Here is a 16,104-nt window from a genome sequence, read left to right on the forward strand (position 1 = left end):
CAAGATAAACTCCTCAGTGCTGTATTTGATGTTGTATACATTAGTGTGAATTTATTTTCTCATATTATAAGAAAGAATTATATTTGTCTGCATGTAATAAAAATCTAAAAATTCCATTTAAAAGCCAGCAAACAAGTAGATGGTGTGGTACAGAGTAATCTTTAAAGTCCAGTTTTCAGAAAGATCCTCAAAATAAGGGTAGCACCTGATAAGTATTATATTTTACTCGAATAAATGCTTTTTGTCTGCTGCTAAGTATTTACTTGGAAAACATGAAAACAAAGGTTCTCTGCACTTTCCATGAGATGTGAACAGTTCTTCTAAGAATAAATTGAATGCCATTCATGATTTTAGTTTATAGTGATTCCTGTCATTTCAGAAGTTGGGGAACAGACTGGTGAGGTAGGTTACTCCAGCTCTCCAGCAGAAGCACCTCCAAGCAAGTCTCCATCAATGCCATCCCTAAACCAGACCTGGCCAGAATTGAATCAGAGCAGTGAGGTTAGCACTTTTATTTAAGAGTTATTTCATTGCCAGTTAATAACTAAATTGTGTATGCATCCATAATTCATCATAAGTGGATTGTTGACCACAAATTGTGAAAAAATTAGCAGGACAATAGACACAGGAAGGTTCTATATGTGAAATTGTAAAAAAGGTAATGGCTTCCTTCTGATTTTTCTGTCTCATTGTAAGATGAGCTAATATTTAAAATATCATTAATGGTTCTTAAGCATGATATTTATCACGAAATTATCTCATAGCATTTGTTCAAAAAGTTGAATTCATTCCTGACTTTTGTTTTTTCGCTTAGGGTGGGTCTTTGATTGGGGCTTTTTCTTACCTCTGAAGGACCAGTATAGGCAGTATTTTTGCAAAACTTCAAAATAAATTTTTGATGGATCTGGACATGGAGACTCTTTTCTGGAGGTGATCTTACCCTGAAATGTAAAATATCTCACCAGTAATGTAGAGAAGTCATAGCTCTGGGCTTGTTTCAGAAGCAAAGAGATAAAGTTGAATCTGAAGTCAAACATTAGCTAAATGTGTTTAAGTTTTCAATTTTTGCTGTTATGTACTGCTGTGATATCATCCTTTACCATGCATATTTGCTGTATAAGGAGTCTTACACAGTGAAGCTGTATTTTGTCAGAGTTTTAAACTGAAGTTACCGAACAAGTTTTGGTTTGGTGTTTTTTCTTTACAAATGTCCATTGTTTAAAAAACTTGTAAGGGATTGATTCCTGTAGTTTTTCTTATTGCTCTGTTTTAACATTTTTTACTGAAAATAAACCAGTGTTTTATTATAATGGCTACTTCAGAGACTCAAATGAGTTTGTGACTGCAACCATACTACAAAGATAATGTAGGCTTATTTTTCATTATAAGGGGAAAAAAGGGAAACATGTTGAAATTATTTTTGGAAAAGTCTTCTCATTTAATAATCTGAGACTCTCAAGAAAAATCTAAAACTTGGTTTGAATATCTAAGATAGTTCTGTCACTAGCTGAGTATTGTATTACCTGTTCTTAGTGAAAGAGCTTTTTGTGGCTTTCTTCTTTCTTCGTTAGACTTCAAGTGAATGAGAAGATTGGTAGTAAAATATTTAGACAAGGCAAAGGACAGTTAATATGAAACAGAAAATAAGCAAGTTTTTAGGATTAAAGTTAGGAGCAGAGGAAACTCCGTCTCTCAATAGGAAGGACTTAAAGTCTGCTGATCCTCTTAAGTGACAGTGATGTCCTTACCAAATAAAAATGTAGGGAATGATTTAATGATTATTAGTTGTTCTGTCTGATGGAGTGGCTCTTACACTGCTGGTAGGAAGCTAGGAAGGAGGTGAGCAGATATTCAGTTATTGTTAAAAAGCTGTAACTGTTTGCAACTGCATTAAAAATTACATTCATACATTATCTTACTTGCAATAAAGATTTAATTAAGCTAATAATTTGATAAGCTGCATTGTAGCTGAGCAGATTACTTCGGTGTCCAGTGCAACTCAAACCCATTTGTCAGGGTAGTTACACTAATGGAACAAAGTTAATGACAGTTCTCTCTCAGCCAAAAATCTTGTCTTACAAAATTGATGTTGTCCATTCAGATAGATAATGTGTGGGGTTTTTTCTGAAAATCTGCTAAAACCTTAAGTGGTTTGGAGAAGTTCTCACACTAAATATACTACCAGTTACTAACTATACTAAAATGAGAGTTGAACATTTATTAAATGTTAAGAATCATTTATTCTAACACAAAGGAGTTTCTCATTTTTTTCAGCTATATTGCTGTGCATGCTTCTTGCTCCTGAGCATTTTTTCTTCAGCATGAATCAAGTCAAAGTCCTCAAAGTTTTAATGCCATGAAAAAATTTCTGGTATTACTGCAGGCACCAGTCAAATTGTTTCCTCTTTGAACCTCTTATAACTGTCATCATCAAATGAATTGCTTGCAAAATCTGTGCATCTTTGGATCAGCTGCCTTTCCAGGCAGTTTCATCCCCGTTAGTATCAAAACTGTTGGTTACTCTGTTCTTTCTAGCTCATAGTTGACTTTTAGACTCCAGTTGCCAGGCTCAGGCACAAATGTGGACCAAGGCATCAATCTCAAACTTCAGAATAAAGAGCACGATGACAATCCACCTAACTTTGGATATTACATGCTTCACATTCTCATCACTTCACTTCTCCCTTCTTTCTCACTTCAGATGTCTTTTCCATCCAGTCTCAAGGCTGAACACCAGGTTCTGAGAGCTTAAAAAAAAGAAAAGCTTACTAAATTTTTATTGAAAACAGTCCAGTGTCGTGGTCCTATTAGCTTTGACACAGATACGGAGATTTGCTTTTGAGGTCACAACTGTTACACCTTGTGTCAAGTGTCTTGGTGCTCTTTTAGTAATGGCTGATGTGAGTTTTAGTTTTTAGTCGTTAACATTTTGAAAGTATTTTTGAAACATTTTCACAAGTCTGAAGCATTTTAGTTTCAGCTAATAGGAGTGTTACCCTAGCAAATCAGTTGTTTTGTCCATGCTCTTAAAACTTGCACAGATTTTGAAAAGCAGTCTGTTAGAGCCTTATATATATTAGCTTTCTTTTAACCAGGGAATTAGCAATAACTGTTTTCGGGTAGTAGGTCAGGATGCAGCACAAACAACATATTCCCCAGAGCATTCAGGAGGTGTTGGTGCTCATTTGGCTGCCCAGCCAGGAAGCTTGAGGACAAGTAATAAATGTTCTGTAGTTTGGTTTCAGAGGAGCAGAACATGAGGTAAATTCAACATCCATCTCTAAACTAATATTTTAGCATTGATCTTAACTATAACATCAATGTTCTATGCCTTTCTGGAAGTTTTGAAAAATTAAAAAAAATATTTCTGTAATCAAATTTGCCAGTCTCAGTGGTAACTTTGAAGCCACTGGTCAAATCAAATTTAAAATAGTAGTGGTAGTCCTAAAATAAATATTAATGCACGTTTCATGAAAATGAGCAGCCGTGTAAATGCAAGAGGCCAAATTAGGGGAAAGGCTGGCAGAACTTGGCCATTAAGTTTCTGGCTTACTAAAAAGTGGCTCAGTCAACAGGTTCGTATAGCTCCAAAGTGCTCACAATGCTGCCGCTTCATGAAGGGCTGGAGTGACACTGAGATTAACTGTTTAATACAGGGAGTGGGACAGAGCAGTTAGAAAGGGGAACCTCACATCCTTACTAAAAAGGATACACTAGATTCTGTCCATCAAGGGGGTAGTTCTGTGTATTTACAAACAAACAAACAAAAAAAAACAAACACCACCAACAAAACAAAAAACTGTCCCCCCCCACCAAAAAAAACTCTGCCTTAATTTGAAGTTTGAAATGAGGAGAGAAGATTTCTGAAATAACTGGCTTAGACTAGGTTAACATACAGGCCATTCACTAGACGTAGCTCAATGTAGAGGAGCACATGAGTTTAAGTTGACTAACACCCTATAACTTGTCCTGTATCCTCTGGAATAATTTACATTTATTTGCCTACAGATATGGGACAAGAATATTGATTTGTTTTCACAACTATACTAACGGAATTTTTGTCAAATTTTCTGAGCACTAAAAATTTTGCATTTGTATTTTTTGTTGTAGTGTTTGAAACATGGTTAGTATTTGTGTTATTTTACCAAAATATAACAAGTTTAGAATTCCTGTTATGATTCATAGTCTGGTTTCTGAATCACAGACTAATTTATGTACTTTGGTACTTTACTGTTCCAGTTGTAGTTTGACTTACTAAACATGAGGACTCTTGACAAACATCTATTGATACAGCATGCCTATATCTTGTAAAATTGTTTAGAGATTGACTTATACTGTTGATTGCTAAAAGCAAATATTTGAATTTAATTCTTTGCCTTGTCAGTGATTTAGACTTGTAAAAATCCTCTTTTACAGCATAGAATCACTTCTCAGGGGTTGCACTGTAGGCTGAACTGGTGTAGTTGGAGTACTCGGTGTTCATTTGTCTGGGATTTTGTAAGAAAATCATCATTTCTGAAATACGTTTGAAACTCGGCAGCTACAAAGCCAAGGAAACTTTCTGTGGATTTTATAATTACAAATGCACACAACATGTGGCAGTGATTTTTCTTTACAGTATTTGAATGGCTTAACCATTTTTTTTACTTGTGATTTTAATTGGCAAACATGAACTCTGAAGATACTTCTGTGTTGACTGTGCACCTGTATCTTCATTATGAAATGTGTATTTAAAGATTGATATCGAGGGGTAACAAACTTGGTTGCACAACAATCTCAGACTGAAGTAGAAATACTTAACGTGTATCAGTGTGCTTCCCAAGTCAAGTACTGTCCAGTGCAAATATAGTACTTTCCAGTGCAACCTCTGAACTACTGTGCTAAATCTCCTCAGTGATCTTTTACTCCCATCTTTCTCATCGTGCTGACTTCTCTCCTCTGTCTGTTCAGCAGTGGGAGACATTTAGCGAACGCTCCTCAAGCTCACAAACTCTGACCCAATTTGATTCTAACATTGCACCAGCTGATCCTGTAAGTCAATCACTTAGCTTGCTTGTTTGAAATTAATTTTATTAACACTGAATTTCCATTCATTGTATTTAGCTGTTATGCATGATTCCATTGACTGCTTTCTGGGGAATGGTGGCAGGCTTCTTAATTTTTTTCCTTATTTTCGGAATATAAATTTTCTAGTATGGCTCATATTTAATATCTGAATGCAAACAATGTTTTTTTCCCTTGATTTTGATGTAATACCTTCAAAACCTGTATTACACAAAGTAGCAAAATTTGTGGATTTTTTTTTTTTTACTATAAGTCAACACAAGGGCCACTCCGAGTGATAAACCAGTTCCATTTTAGATTTTTGTCTTCAGCGTTATTTTATTTTTTTCATGTTGCAGAGCTGGGTTTGCACAAACTCTTAGGAGCTGACAATGCCAACTTCACTAAAGAAAAACTGCTGGGCCTTAGTGGGTGTGGTGTTTCATACTTCTAGGAGTTTTCATCAAGTTACTTGATTAATAAGGCTTTTAGTAATTCTCCAGCTAAATCTGTGCTGTTCTAATGCTTTACTCAGTGAGGAGTGCTCTGAAGGATTATGTAATCAAATATTTTGCCAAGTTTGGGAGCCAGAAATTCACTACAGTGTTTCCAGTTCTGCTGGTTTTAAACTTCACAGCATGTGACATCAAAGCAGTCCTGAAATGCATTAAAATTAATTCAGTATTTAGCTGCTGCTTACGTCCTGCTTTTCTTAGGTATTTAATTACCACTGTTAGTGTCCATTTTAATTCAATTAATTACAGTGTTGGTGTCCATTTGATTACATAACAAAATGTATTAGGTGTACGTAATTCACACTTACCTGCTTTTTCAGATCACTTCTGAAAAAAATATAAAACGGAAATATACATGTATTTTAAATACATCAGTGGTCCACTTTCAGAGTTAACACTGCTATTTCTTTAGAAACAGCATTTCAAGGTGCTGGAAGCTAGAACTCAATCTGCACTGTTCCCTGTACTCAGAATTGCCCTTAGTAAAAATTCAAACCAAATGAAAATGTCATACTTCAAGTGAAAACCAGCCCTTTTTAATTTGAGAGAGACACTTTTGGTTTATATGAACTGTATTTTTATATTTTAATGAAGTAAATGTGATGAAAAACAGTTTAGAATTGTTTCTTACTGTGTCTTGTTGCTTGACAGTAGAGAGCTATCATTATCTTCTTTCCACAATAAGATAGTAATTCATTTTTACACATAATTAGTAAATGACAGAAATCTGGTTTGAAATTTTTTCCCATATGTTGATAAGCTAAATAGCAGTTTTCCATTATCATCACTGTCCTACTATATAGCCATATATATGTGTGTGCATGTATGTATAAACAGAAATACAGTAGAAATACAAAAATATACTGAGATCACATTCTTGAGTCATTTTCTTAGTCTTAATTTTCATAGAAAATAAAAACAAATTACAGCAATTTTTTAGTAGCAGTGTGCAGACTTCTTATTTTAGTACCAACAGTGATGCATAGGACTGAGATGCTGAACAACTTCTGCTTTCCCAAAGGACAGAATCGGCTTTCTCAAGCAGTTGCTAATAACTAACTATAAACTAAACTCATAGACCAGTTCTTTTGTCTTTTTGTTGGAAAAGCAGCTGCTTTTGGGGTAGAAGATAAGTGGAAAGAATAACAGTGCATTCCTCCCCTGGTATGGGAGCAATAATTGCCTATTTTAAGTGAAAGTTGGTAACATATTAAGTTGGCTTGTGTAAAATTAGATTAATTGTCTGAATTAATATGTTATATGAAAGTCAATTAAACAATTTGAGAGAGGTTTTTTTTGTAGTAGCTGCACATTAGATTACAGCAGAGGGCTGAAGTAGCTACAGCAAGAGTGACCGTGGCATGATGATCCCTTTATGGGATAGAAGCAGGGGGTGCAATATATTTTGAAGTTATAAGTATTCTTAAAATCCCAGTACAACAAGAGTGTTTGGCCTGTGCCTAGGAAGTGGGTTTAAAAGCTTGCAACAAGAGTAGTACAAGTCAGTTTAAACAGTTTTAGAAAATATTAATGAAAATGCACTATGCTTGGTGAAATTGATCTACTTGAGTGGTCAGAACAGATTAAATTTCTGATACAAAACTTTGAAACCTCATGTTATTTATAGGGACAGAATATAATCTGGGAATTTTTTTGAGCTGTCCTTGTCCCACCAATTCTTAAATTCTGAATATAGATGACAGTAAAAAAAATATCAGACAGCTGTGTCCATATTTCTAGGTTACTTGTGAACAAAGTTTTGAGATTTTTTTTTTTAAGCTGCCTACACAAATTCTCTAAAACAGGTGGAAAGGGCTGTCTGTAAAATACACTAAAATGATGTCTCTTGTCTGAACTATAAGGAAAATGCTGAAGTGTAAGTTCAACATCTGTCTACTATTTAAAGAGGCCATAACTTTCTGAGGCATTGTAAGTAAAGTCAGTGAGTGGGGTTTTGAAACTGTAGCTTTTTTGGTTTTGGGGTTTATTTTGTTTGTATGGGTGTATTTGGGGTTGGTTTGTTTGTAAGATGTACTCCAAGTAACAGATATCTAGTAGGCCAAAAATGGTGGAAAGCTGGTAAAATTCATGTCCTGTTTACAACACAGTTATCTATTGAAACATTTCTAGTACCCTTTTTAAAGTAGTATGCTAGATTAGACCTTGTAAACTGTAGAGAAACTTCATCTTATACAGCTTCGGGTTTATGGGTTTATTCTGTTCCCTGGAACTGTCTAAAAAAATAAATTCATGAAATTATGCTTAGAAATTACAATTTGCATGGTGTCAGAGACTCTTAATAGAACAAATTAAAACCAGATTAACATCACTTACTACTTAACTCTGATCTCGTTCTCAGGACACTGCAATTGTGCACCCGGTTCCCATAAGAATGACTCCAAGCAAAATCCACATGCAGGAAATGGAGCTTAAAAGAACTGGAAGTGGTAGGATATTTTTGCTTGCTACGGAGGAAGGTTTTGTACAATTATAGCTGGCTTTACTTCCTTGAACATGCTGATTTTTTTTTCTTCTGCTTAAATGAATGTATCTGGAGTTAAAAATTAGACTACTGTTCAGAGAGCTGGGGAGTTTGAATTGACCATTTGCTACAGTGAGCATCTGTAGGAGATCATTGGGTGGAGTAGTTCAGAAACATCATGATATAGATTTGATTTGAGCCTCCAGGAGAATGTCCAGATTTCCTTATTAAATACTGAAGGAGACTATGAAGATGGAGAATATAGCCTGCATTGATAAAGCTGTTCTGCTGTGGTCAGAAATACTGAGTTTATTATTTTGAAATGTGACACCATTTGGGAGTGTTGACAGGCCTTTTTAAATTTTTTAATGCTCTGGTCAATAATAAGCAGTGTGGTTTGGTAATTTTCCTTGAGGAACAGTGGAGTCTCAATTCATAGATGTGTCCCAATATACTAGTATTTCCTGAAATCATGTAGATCATGTACAGAAGTAAAGGCTAGTTTGAATACATTTATTTACACTTGTTTTCCATCCAGATCATGGTAACCCTACTAGTCCACTACTTGTGAAACCACCTGATCTCCCAGAAGAAAACAAAATGAGTTCATCTGTAAAATTTACATCTGGAAATACAGTTAGTAAGTATCAAAGTACTTTCTGATCTCATTTTTTACATTACACAAAATGTAGATCTGATACATTCTTTAGTGAATGAAAACTTGCTAGATAGGATATGTTTAACTCAGAGTTTCTGCTAAGAATAGAGGTATTTCTGATATTTATCTCTTAGAAGTAGTAGCCTCTGGAGATGCTTTCATGCCATATGTTCAAAAAAGTTCATTTTTCTCAGCTTGTTTCCATCTTCTGTTTTCTCTTTTTAATCTTAGGATGAGAAATCAAAATATCTGGGAATTGGAATTGACTAAGTAGTATTTGATTCTGGTTCCTCAGAACTGTGTAACAAAATGTTTTCTGAAGAGCGAAAGCCTGTTGACCACAATTTTCAGGCAGTTCTCATCTGGTTTAGCTACTAAGAAAATGCAGTAGTTTTCTAGATTTCGTTTTTAGGTACAGCTTTTCAATTGTTTATTTGGTTCTTAATAACCTTTTTGATTTTCAGTGTCTCCTGTGTCCAAAATATCTTGTATTATTTTGATTTAATTAGTCTACTTGTCTAATATTGAGAGAGGTCCCAGATTATATGTAACCTGGATGAATCTGTGGAGTCTGTTTCTGAGATTTTTGTTTTCTTGAAGAAGGGATCTTTTCTTCAGTAAAACTAAGGCTTGAAGAAGAACTCATTACCCTGAGTCCTTTGCATTATAAAGACAGAAGTTTTTTGGTTGGTTTGCAATACAGGAGTAATTTAGAAAGTGCCTGTTTGTAATGTGTTTTGCGTTCCTTGTGGACTGTTCCAGTGCCATTCTTCATGCTGAGCAATGTCTTGAACCTGTCTTTTTCTTTTCAAGCAGAGTTCTGTTTTTACCAGGTAGTCTTCTGATGCAAAAGAAAAAATGAGGAAGCATGGTCTTTTGATGGGGAGACTACTACTATATGTAGGATCTAAGAGCCCTTCTGTACTCCCTTTTCCTTATTTGAGTATAGCTTAACCTTCGATAAAGGGCCTGCAACTGTTAATTATAAGTAGTAGTGTTATTCCTTCAGAGGAAGAATGTAGTAAAATAGAAAAAAACCTCATTGCAGTGTAACAAAGCCACCTTGTAGTATCTCAAACGGTGGTTTTCATGGGATGCCCATCCCTTTTCTGAAGAAACGGTTCTTGTCGATATTGTAACAATTTTCGTGGTTAACACCTTTCAGGTGGATCCTGAAGAAATCACGTAGTACAAGCTAACTCTAGAAAATAAACTTCTGATGCTTAAAAAAACACTGTAAATATAACAAGATTTCTTTTGTACAGACTTACTATCTTGGTAATTGCGTTTCTTAACATTCTTTAGTGTCTTCAGTAGTGTATCTCGACACCTGTGCTAAATCAGCGACAGTGTCTGTAGCGCACTTCCTCGAGCTGTTGGGCTGGACTTATTTTTCAGTATTTGCTTTAGTGGATAGTTTTTGTTTAGCTGTGCCAGAATTCATTCGAGAATAGGGAGTCTTCATCTTAATTTAAGCAATAACTTTTCTAAGTGGGTATGTTGTTCGTTTGTTTGTTTTGTTTTTTCGATGTATCACTGTTTTGTAAGTGTTGTTTCATGAAAAAATGTTCCTAAGAATATCCATTTAAGAATATTTTCTTCATAGGTTCATATGCTTTTTTCTGCATATGAAGTAATAGGCAAGGGCATTCCTTGCTGAACAGGAAAATCGTCTCTGCAAGATTCTCATCTCTGGGTCCCAGTTGATGTGTCTTAACACTTTCAGAAAACTATAGTGCGCTAGGAGGTTAAGGTGGTCCTTTGACAGTCCTTTCAGAAAAATTTTGATGTTCTTGAGTAGGCTTTTCCTCTTTACTTATAAGCAGTCAGGTGAGTCTCATTGCTCCGGTGACTTTCCACCTTGAACTGTGCTTTAGCAGGTGCTCTGGAATCATCTCTTGTGATAAATTATTCTGAGCGCCATATTTGTCTGCCTTCATTCCAGACAAATCTTGTGATTTTGGTGAGATGGGTAAGGGTGTCCTTAAGCAAACTGTATGTGATGCTGTTATAGCATATTTCATTTTTATAGGTTGCCTTAAGCAAAAGCTGAAAGCTTTTAAAAAGATTTACTCCAAAACAGAAATGACTGCCAGCCTTGAAGGTACACAAGATACAGTGGTAGCAAAGCTGCCGGGTTCATCTGGGTACTATACATATATATATCAAGCAATATCAAGCATGTCCTACTCCTTGCCTTTTTTTTTTGTTTTCGTTTTAGTTGTCCCTTACTTTTGTTGGCTGGATTGAAGTGATAGAATGTCAAGTGTTTAAAAATTATTGCTTATGAAAAATTCTGTAGCTTAAATGCAACATTATTGTCATTGTTTATTCTTCAGTACATCCTAGTATTAACAACAACTTAAAGTATTGAGTGAGGGGAGTTGGTTTGCATTGGATCCTTCAGTTATTCAAACTCAAGGATTTTGATTCCTGCCCATATCATGCTGTACAAGGAAGCAATAGAAGGACATAAGTCTTTTTAAAAATAAAAATTTCATCTTTGACATTATGTATTACCTATATCTTTTAGGGTATGTAATGATGGTAGTGATGGAATATGAAACTTTGTACTTTCTTTTACCAGCAGATGGTTACAGCAGTTCCGACTCCTATGCTTCAGATCCAGAGCAAATTGGAAACACAGTAACACGGCAACGGTCAGTAGAGCAGCAACTGAAACAAACAAACAAAAGATGTTTAAAGAAGCCTGTTCTAAGCTTCTGGTTTTTTGACAACTAGCTTGTAAATGATGCCTAAATAGATTTTTAACTTAAACACTCAGGAATCTGGAGGCAGTCTGTTTTCTAATGCATTAACAATGTATGCTGTTCCCGTTAATGTGTGAAGTGAAAATTAAAAAAATAACGTGGTCTAAATTTAGGATTTGGCCAATCAAATTAAGCTCCACAATGTCAAATCTTGATAAAGGCTTTCTCCTTAAACACAAGGGAATATAAGCACAAGAGATCATGATGTTACTTGAAACCAATTTTCTGTATTTTTTAAAATATCCATTAGGCATTAATGGAGAAGCACCTTGTGACTTTGTAGCATAAAAGAAAAATAAAATATAAATTAGAAATATCACAGCAATAATACAATCTCTTTTAATAATGGGCTTTTATAAAATTAAGGGCAATCATCTGCCCAACATAAATTTAGAGATTGGAGGAAGCTATGCAAGCACATAACCAACAACTGAATCATTTGACATAAGAGAATGTGCTGTACTAGCTGGTGCTAATTGTTCCCATTAAATCTGCCTGAATAGGATTAAAAACCAGCTACGCCATTAACCATCTTACAATCACTTTCAGAGGTAAGTTTCAAAACAAAAATAATTAGGATGATTTCACTAGCAAAGAAAGATTTGCAATTCCCTCTCAGTACAGCAGCTTGAAAACTTTTCTTCCATTGTAACTTAACGGCAAATTTGATTCTGTCCTGCTTCTATGTATGTTTTTGCACTATCAGCATGGTGGTTTCAACTTGTTCTTTTCACATCTGATTTTGGGTTGGATTCTCTTGCTGAACTTGTGTAGACGAGTGAAGCTTTCTGATGAGTTGCTACATTATGGTACAGACAGCTTCTGTCCAAATCTGGCAGTTCTGGCAGTGCCCACCCAGGAGTTTTTTCTCCCGCTTACTCTTTTACTTCTGTCCACTGGTATCCTATAATATCAATTGCAACTTTATCTGTAGAGGTGACGTTATCCTTAGCCCTACCATTAGTCCAGAGTACATTTTGTGTTTTCAGAAAGTAAAAGCTGACAAGGCTACATCAGATAATGATGCTGTAAGAGTGTCCTTAAACCACTTGCTCCCCTTTTTAATCCTACTTGTGCCTTTTATACTGGATTAACTAGAGGGATGACCATAGGAGTCAGTGTAATTAAATTTGTATTATGTCAGCTAGAGGGTTATGTAGTGTTACAGAAGTGTTGTCCTGGAAAGTATATTAAGAAAGCAAATATTTCCATTGCAGTAACTTAATTTGCTGTTTGGACTTATGCATTTAGGAATTCCAGGTGTTGTCTGAAACTTAGAAAGCTAGGAAAGGTAAAATATACCTATCTTATGATGTAGAAGAATGTTACAGCAGTCAGTCACAGAGAATATTTTATCACATTTATGAGTCGAATGAAAGAGTAGCCGTATTCATGTCAGTGATTCAGTATATCTGTCTTGCTCAAATTGGACTAGTTAGGAAGGTTCTGCAAGCTGTTTTTAAATGGAAGCTGTGCAAAATTTCTCTATACAGTAAATCCCAGTTAAATGGCACTTAATGCAGTACTTTGTCCTTCTAGCCTTTCTGAATGTGTGCTTGATGAACCTACAACAGGTATCCACTAGATGGTGATCCTACCTAAGAACAAGTTAAAATTTCTGAATATGCCACCACATACATAGATTTGGAAAATTTCAGGCAGAGAATTAAATAGCTGTCTTGTAAACTGGGATACTCAATCTCAATTTACATGGGAGGCAGGTCCAACAGGAACTTCTTCAGTGACATGGAACTTAACCTGTTTAAAGCCTGATCAGGATGTTGACTACGTCTTACATAGTTTGCAAATTGTAATGACTGCCGTCTGGACGGAATTACCATATTTAGGATTCTCTGTTCCTGAACTATCATTAATGAGTTTGGGATGTGTGTCAAACTATTGGTTTCTCAAAGATAAATTACTTGTGGTAATGTAAGAATAATTTGGATAATGGAGATTTAAGTAAATAGAAATATACAAACAATTGTGAAATCAAAGAATACCAGAAGTCTAAAACTGATTTTGCAATCTTTGAAATCAATGGCAATCAGGCTCTTTTCCATCTGTCAAACTTGATTTTTTGATTGCATACTTTTTAAGAACTTTTGAGTTTTATTTCTGTTGTAGCTGCCTAAAATCACTACAGAAGCTTGTATGTTTTGCAGATCACATTCAGGAACATCTCCAGATAACACTGCGCCGCCGCCACCCCCTCCAAGGCCTCATCCTTCTCATTCTCGATCATCATCTTTAGATATGAACAGATCCTTTTCAGTTACCCCAGGTAGATATACTGTGTTCCTAGTGGCTGTTCTTTTTCAGCACTTATATTCCTGAGGCAGACTTGTTTTTTGCCTCTGAAGAAAGAGTTAGTGTGTCTTTAAAATATTTTTTCTGAATGAAAAAGCTGAAGATTTTCTAACTCTTCCTGTTTGTATAAAAATTTGTACTCTGCTTTGCTTAAACAGATAATTTCAAAATAAACTCTGAATGCTGGCATTGTAGTCCTCAGGGGAAGCAAAGTCAGGAAATAACCTTTTGGTAGTGCACCCACATGCAATGAATTGCATCTGCCAGTAAATTTTCAAGAGCAGTTCTTTTGGTATCACATGTATTAGAGATGGGTGTTTAGTGTTTTGCTTCAGAGAAAACAATTAAAGGTGACTTCTGATGCTATGTGTAAGGGTTTTCTTTGTACTTCTTACCTTTCAGTACTTTTCAATTCAGGATCACGAAGTAGAGGAAGTGTTAAAAGTGTATAATCAGGGTCAAAGGAAAAAAGAGCTAAGACAGAAAAGTATGACCGTGTCTGTACTTTGAGATGGAAAAATGTACAAGATCCATGTTCTCCTTCCTTGTTTTGTCTGTTTGCCAATTTGAAAGGAGATGACATTAGTTATGGTCCACAATATGACAGGTTAATATGTAGGCAAAATGCAAGATTTCTTCATATTGAGAAGTCAGAAAATGAGACAGCACTGTAATGTAAAGAGTAACAGCCTTGGCCAAACATGATGCTTCTTTTACAGGACAGCAACAGACTGGAGTTGTTGCCTATCCCCCTGCAGTGCCTCCAAGACCACAGCCTTCACAGGTGATGTTGTCACTTCTGAAAAATCACACTCTTAACTTGGTGCATCATTTTAATCTGACTCTGAATTTAACTTATCTCTAAGATGAGTAGTATTGCATGGTAGTGTTTGAAACTGCCAGGATGTTAATAATGGCAGAACCTAGACTATAGCCAAATGTTAACCTTTACTGAATAAAGAATTGCTTCTGGTGGAACCCTGGGAAGGGATTAAAGTAGAGATTGAGAGGGAATGAGAGGCTCTGGAGCTCTGAGTTGTAAGAAAGAGAGGAACGTTACACTTGCACATTTCTTTACCTGTCCCTATATAGCTAATAAGCCATAACACAAACTGAGAGCAATCTTTTGAAGTTTCGTAAAATAAGTGTTTGTCTTTCATTAGTGTCTAGCACAGAGGGTATATTTTTACATAACATGCCTGCTCCCAAAAGCAGTCATCCCATTTCTTCCTGTGACATAGACTTGGTGATCTTTGCAATCCTGATCTGAGTCAGTTCAATCAGCTGATGTGGTACAAAACAGGTCCTGCAAATGTTTTTCTTTGTCTCAACCAGCTGAATCCTCCAACTGCTGTGCAGATCTGAGATGGGGTAGATGAAGCTGCTTTTCAGTTGTTTTTCAGCAGTGGCTACTTGTTAGAATCTGAGTTACCAGCAACTGAAGTCAATCATTGGATCCAGAAATAGTCTGCAGGGAAAGAGGGTACAATGGCAGATGTATTCCATGCAGTGCGGTCACATAAGCATGTTTCCGTATGAAACTAGGCTAAAAATCTGTATTGAGTGTGACAGAGCCAAGCTGGACTGTACTGCAGCAGAAACAACTTTGTTTAATGAGTCAATGAGGACTGGGTTAGGGAGCAATTAAGTAGTCTGGACATCCATAAATCCAAGGGTCCAGATGAGGTGCACCCACGGGTGCTGAGGGAGCTGGCTGAAGTCATTGCTAGACTGCTCTCCATCATCTTTGCCAAGTCTTGGGAAACGGGAGAGGTGCCCGAGGATTGGAGGAAAGCAAATGTCACTCCAGTCTTCAGAAAGGACAAGAAGGAGGACCTGGGTAATTATAGACGGGTCAGCCTCACCTCCGTCCCTGGGAAAGTAATGGAACGGCTTGTCCTTGGTGCCATCTCAAGGCATATCAAGGATAAGAGGATTATTAGGGGCAGTCAGCATGGCTTTACTAAGGGTAAGTCATGCTTGACCAACCTCATAGCCTTTTATGAGGATGTAACAAGGTGGATGGATGATGGCAGAGCGGTGGATGTGGTCTACCTTGACTTCAGCAAAGCGTTTGACACAGTCTCCCATAGCATCCTAGTTGCTAAGCTGAGGAGGTGTGGTCTGGACAACAGAGTAGTGAGGTGGATTGCAAACTGGCTTAAGGAGAGAAGCCAGAGAGTGGTGGTCAATGGTGCTGTGCTGTGCTGCCATCCAGCAGGATCTGGACACGCTGGAGAATGACCTATCAGAGAGCAGCGTAGGGGGAAGGGGACCTGGGGGTCCTGGTGGACAACAGGATGACCATGAGCCAGCACTGTGCCC

The 16,104-nt window shown here is 36.4% G+C and overlaps 1 protein-coding gene across 9 annotated transcripts in view; it reads left to right on the forward strand.

The window, feature by feature from the left end:
• REPS1 (RALBP1 associated Eps domain containing 1) overlaps nucleotides 1-16,104 on the forward strand; it is a 66,436-nt gene that overhangs the window by 41,134 nt on the left and 9,198 nt on the right. For 4 of the 9 annotated variants that reach the window (XM_065834293.2, XM_071806482.1, XM_071806483.1 and 1 more), the window contains 7 exons: nucleotides 380-501; nucleotides 4,951-5,031; nucleotides 7,918-8,005; nucleotides 8,579-8,680; nucleotides 11,286-11,358; nucleotides 13,635-13,753; nucleotides 14,499-14,563. In XM_065834293.2, the coding sequence (XP_065690365.1) occupies nucleotides 380-501; nucleotides 4,951-5,031; nucleotides 7,918-8,005; nucleotides 8,579-8,680; nucleotides 11,286-11,358; nucleotides 13,635-13,753; nucleotides 14,499-14,563 (650 nt within the window). The remainder of the gene's footprint in view (nucleotides 1-379; nucleotides 502-4,950; nucleotides 5,032-7,917; nucleotides 8,006-8,578; nucleotides 8,681-11,285; nucleotides 11,359-13,634; nucleotides 13,754-14,498; nucleotides 14,564-16,104) is intronic. The other 5 variants (XM_071806484.1, XM_065834296.2, XM_065834294.2 and 2 more) reach the window with 4 other exon arrangements.

Source organism: Patagioenas fasciata, chromosome 3 (genome assembly GCF_037038585.1).
Source record: "Patagioenas fasciata isolate bPatFas1 chromosome 3, bPatFas1.hap1, whole genome shotgun sequence".
Classification (NCBI taxonomy): domain Eukaryota; kingdom Metazoa; phylum Chordata; class Aves; order Columbiformes; family Columbidae; genus Patagioenas; species Patagioenas fasciata.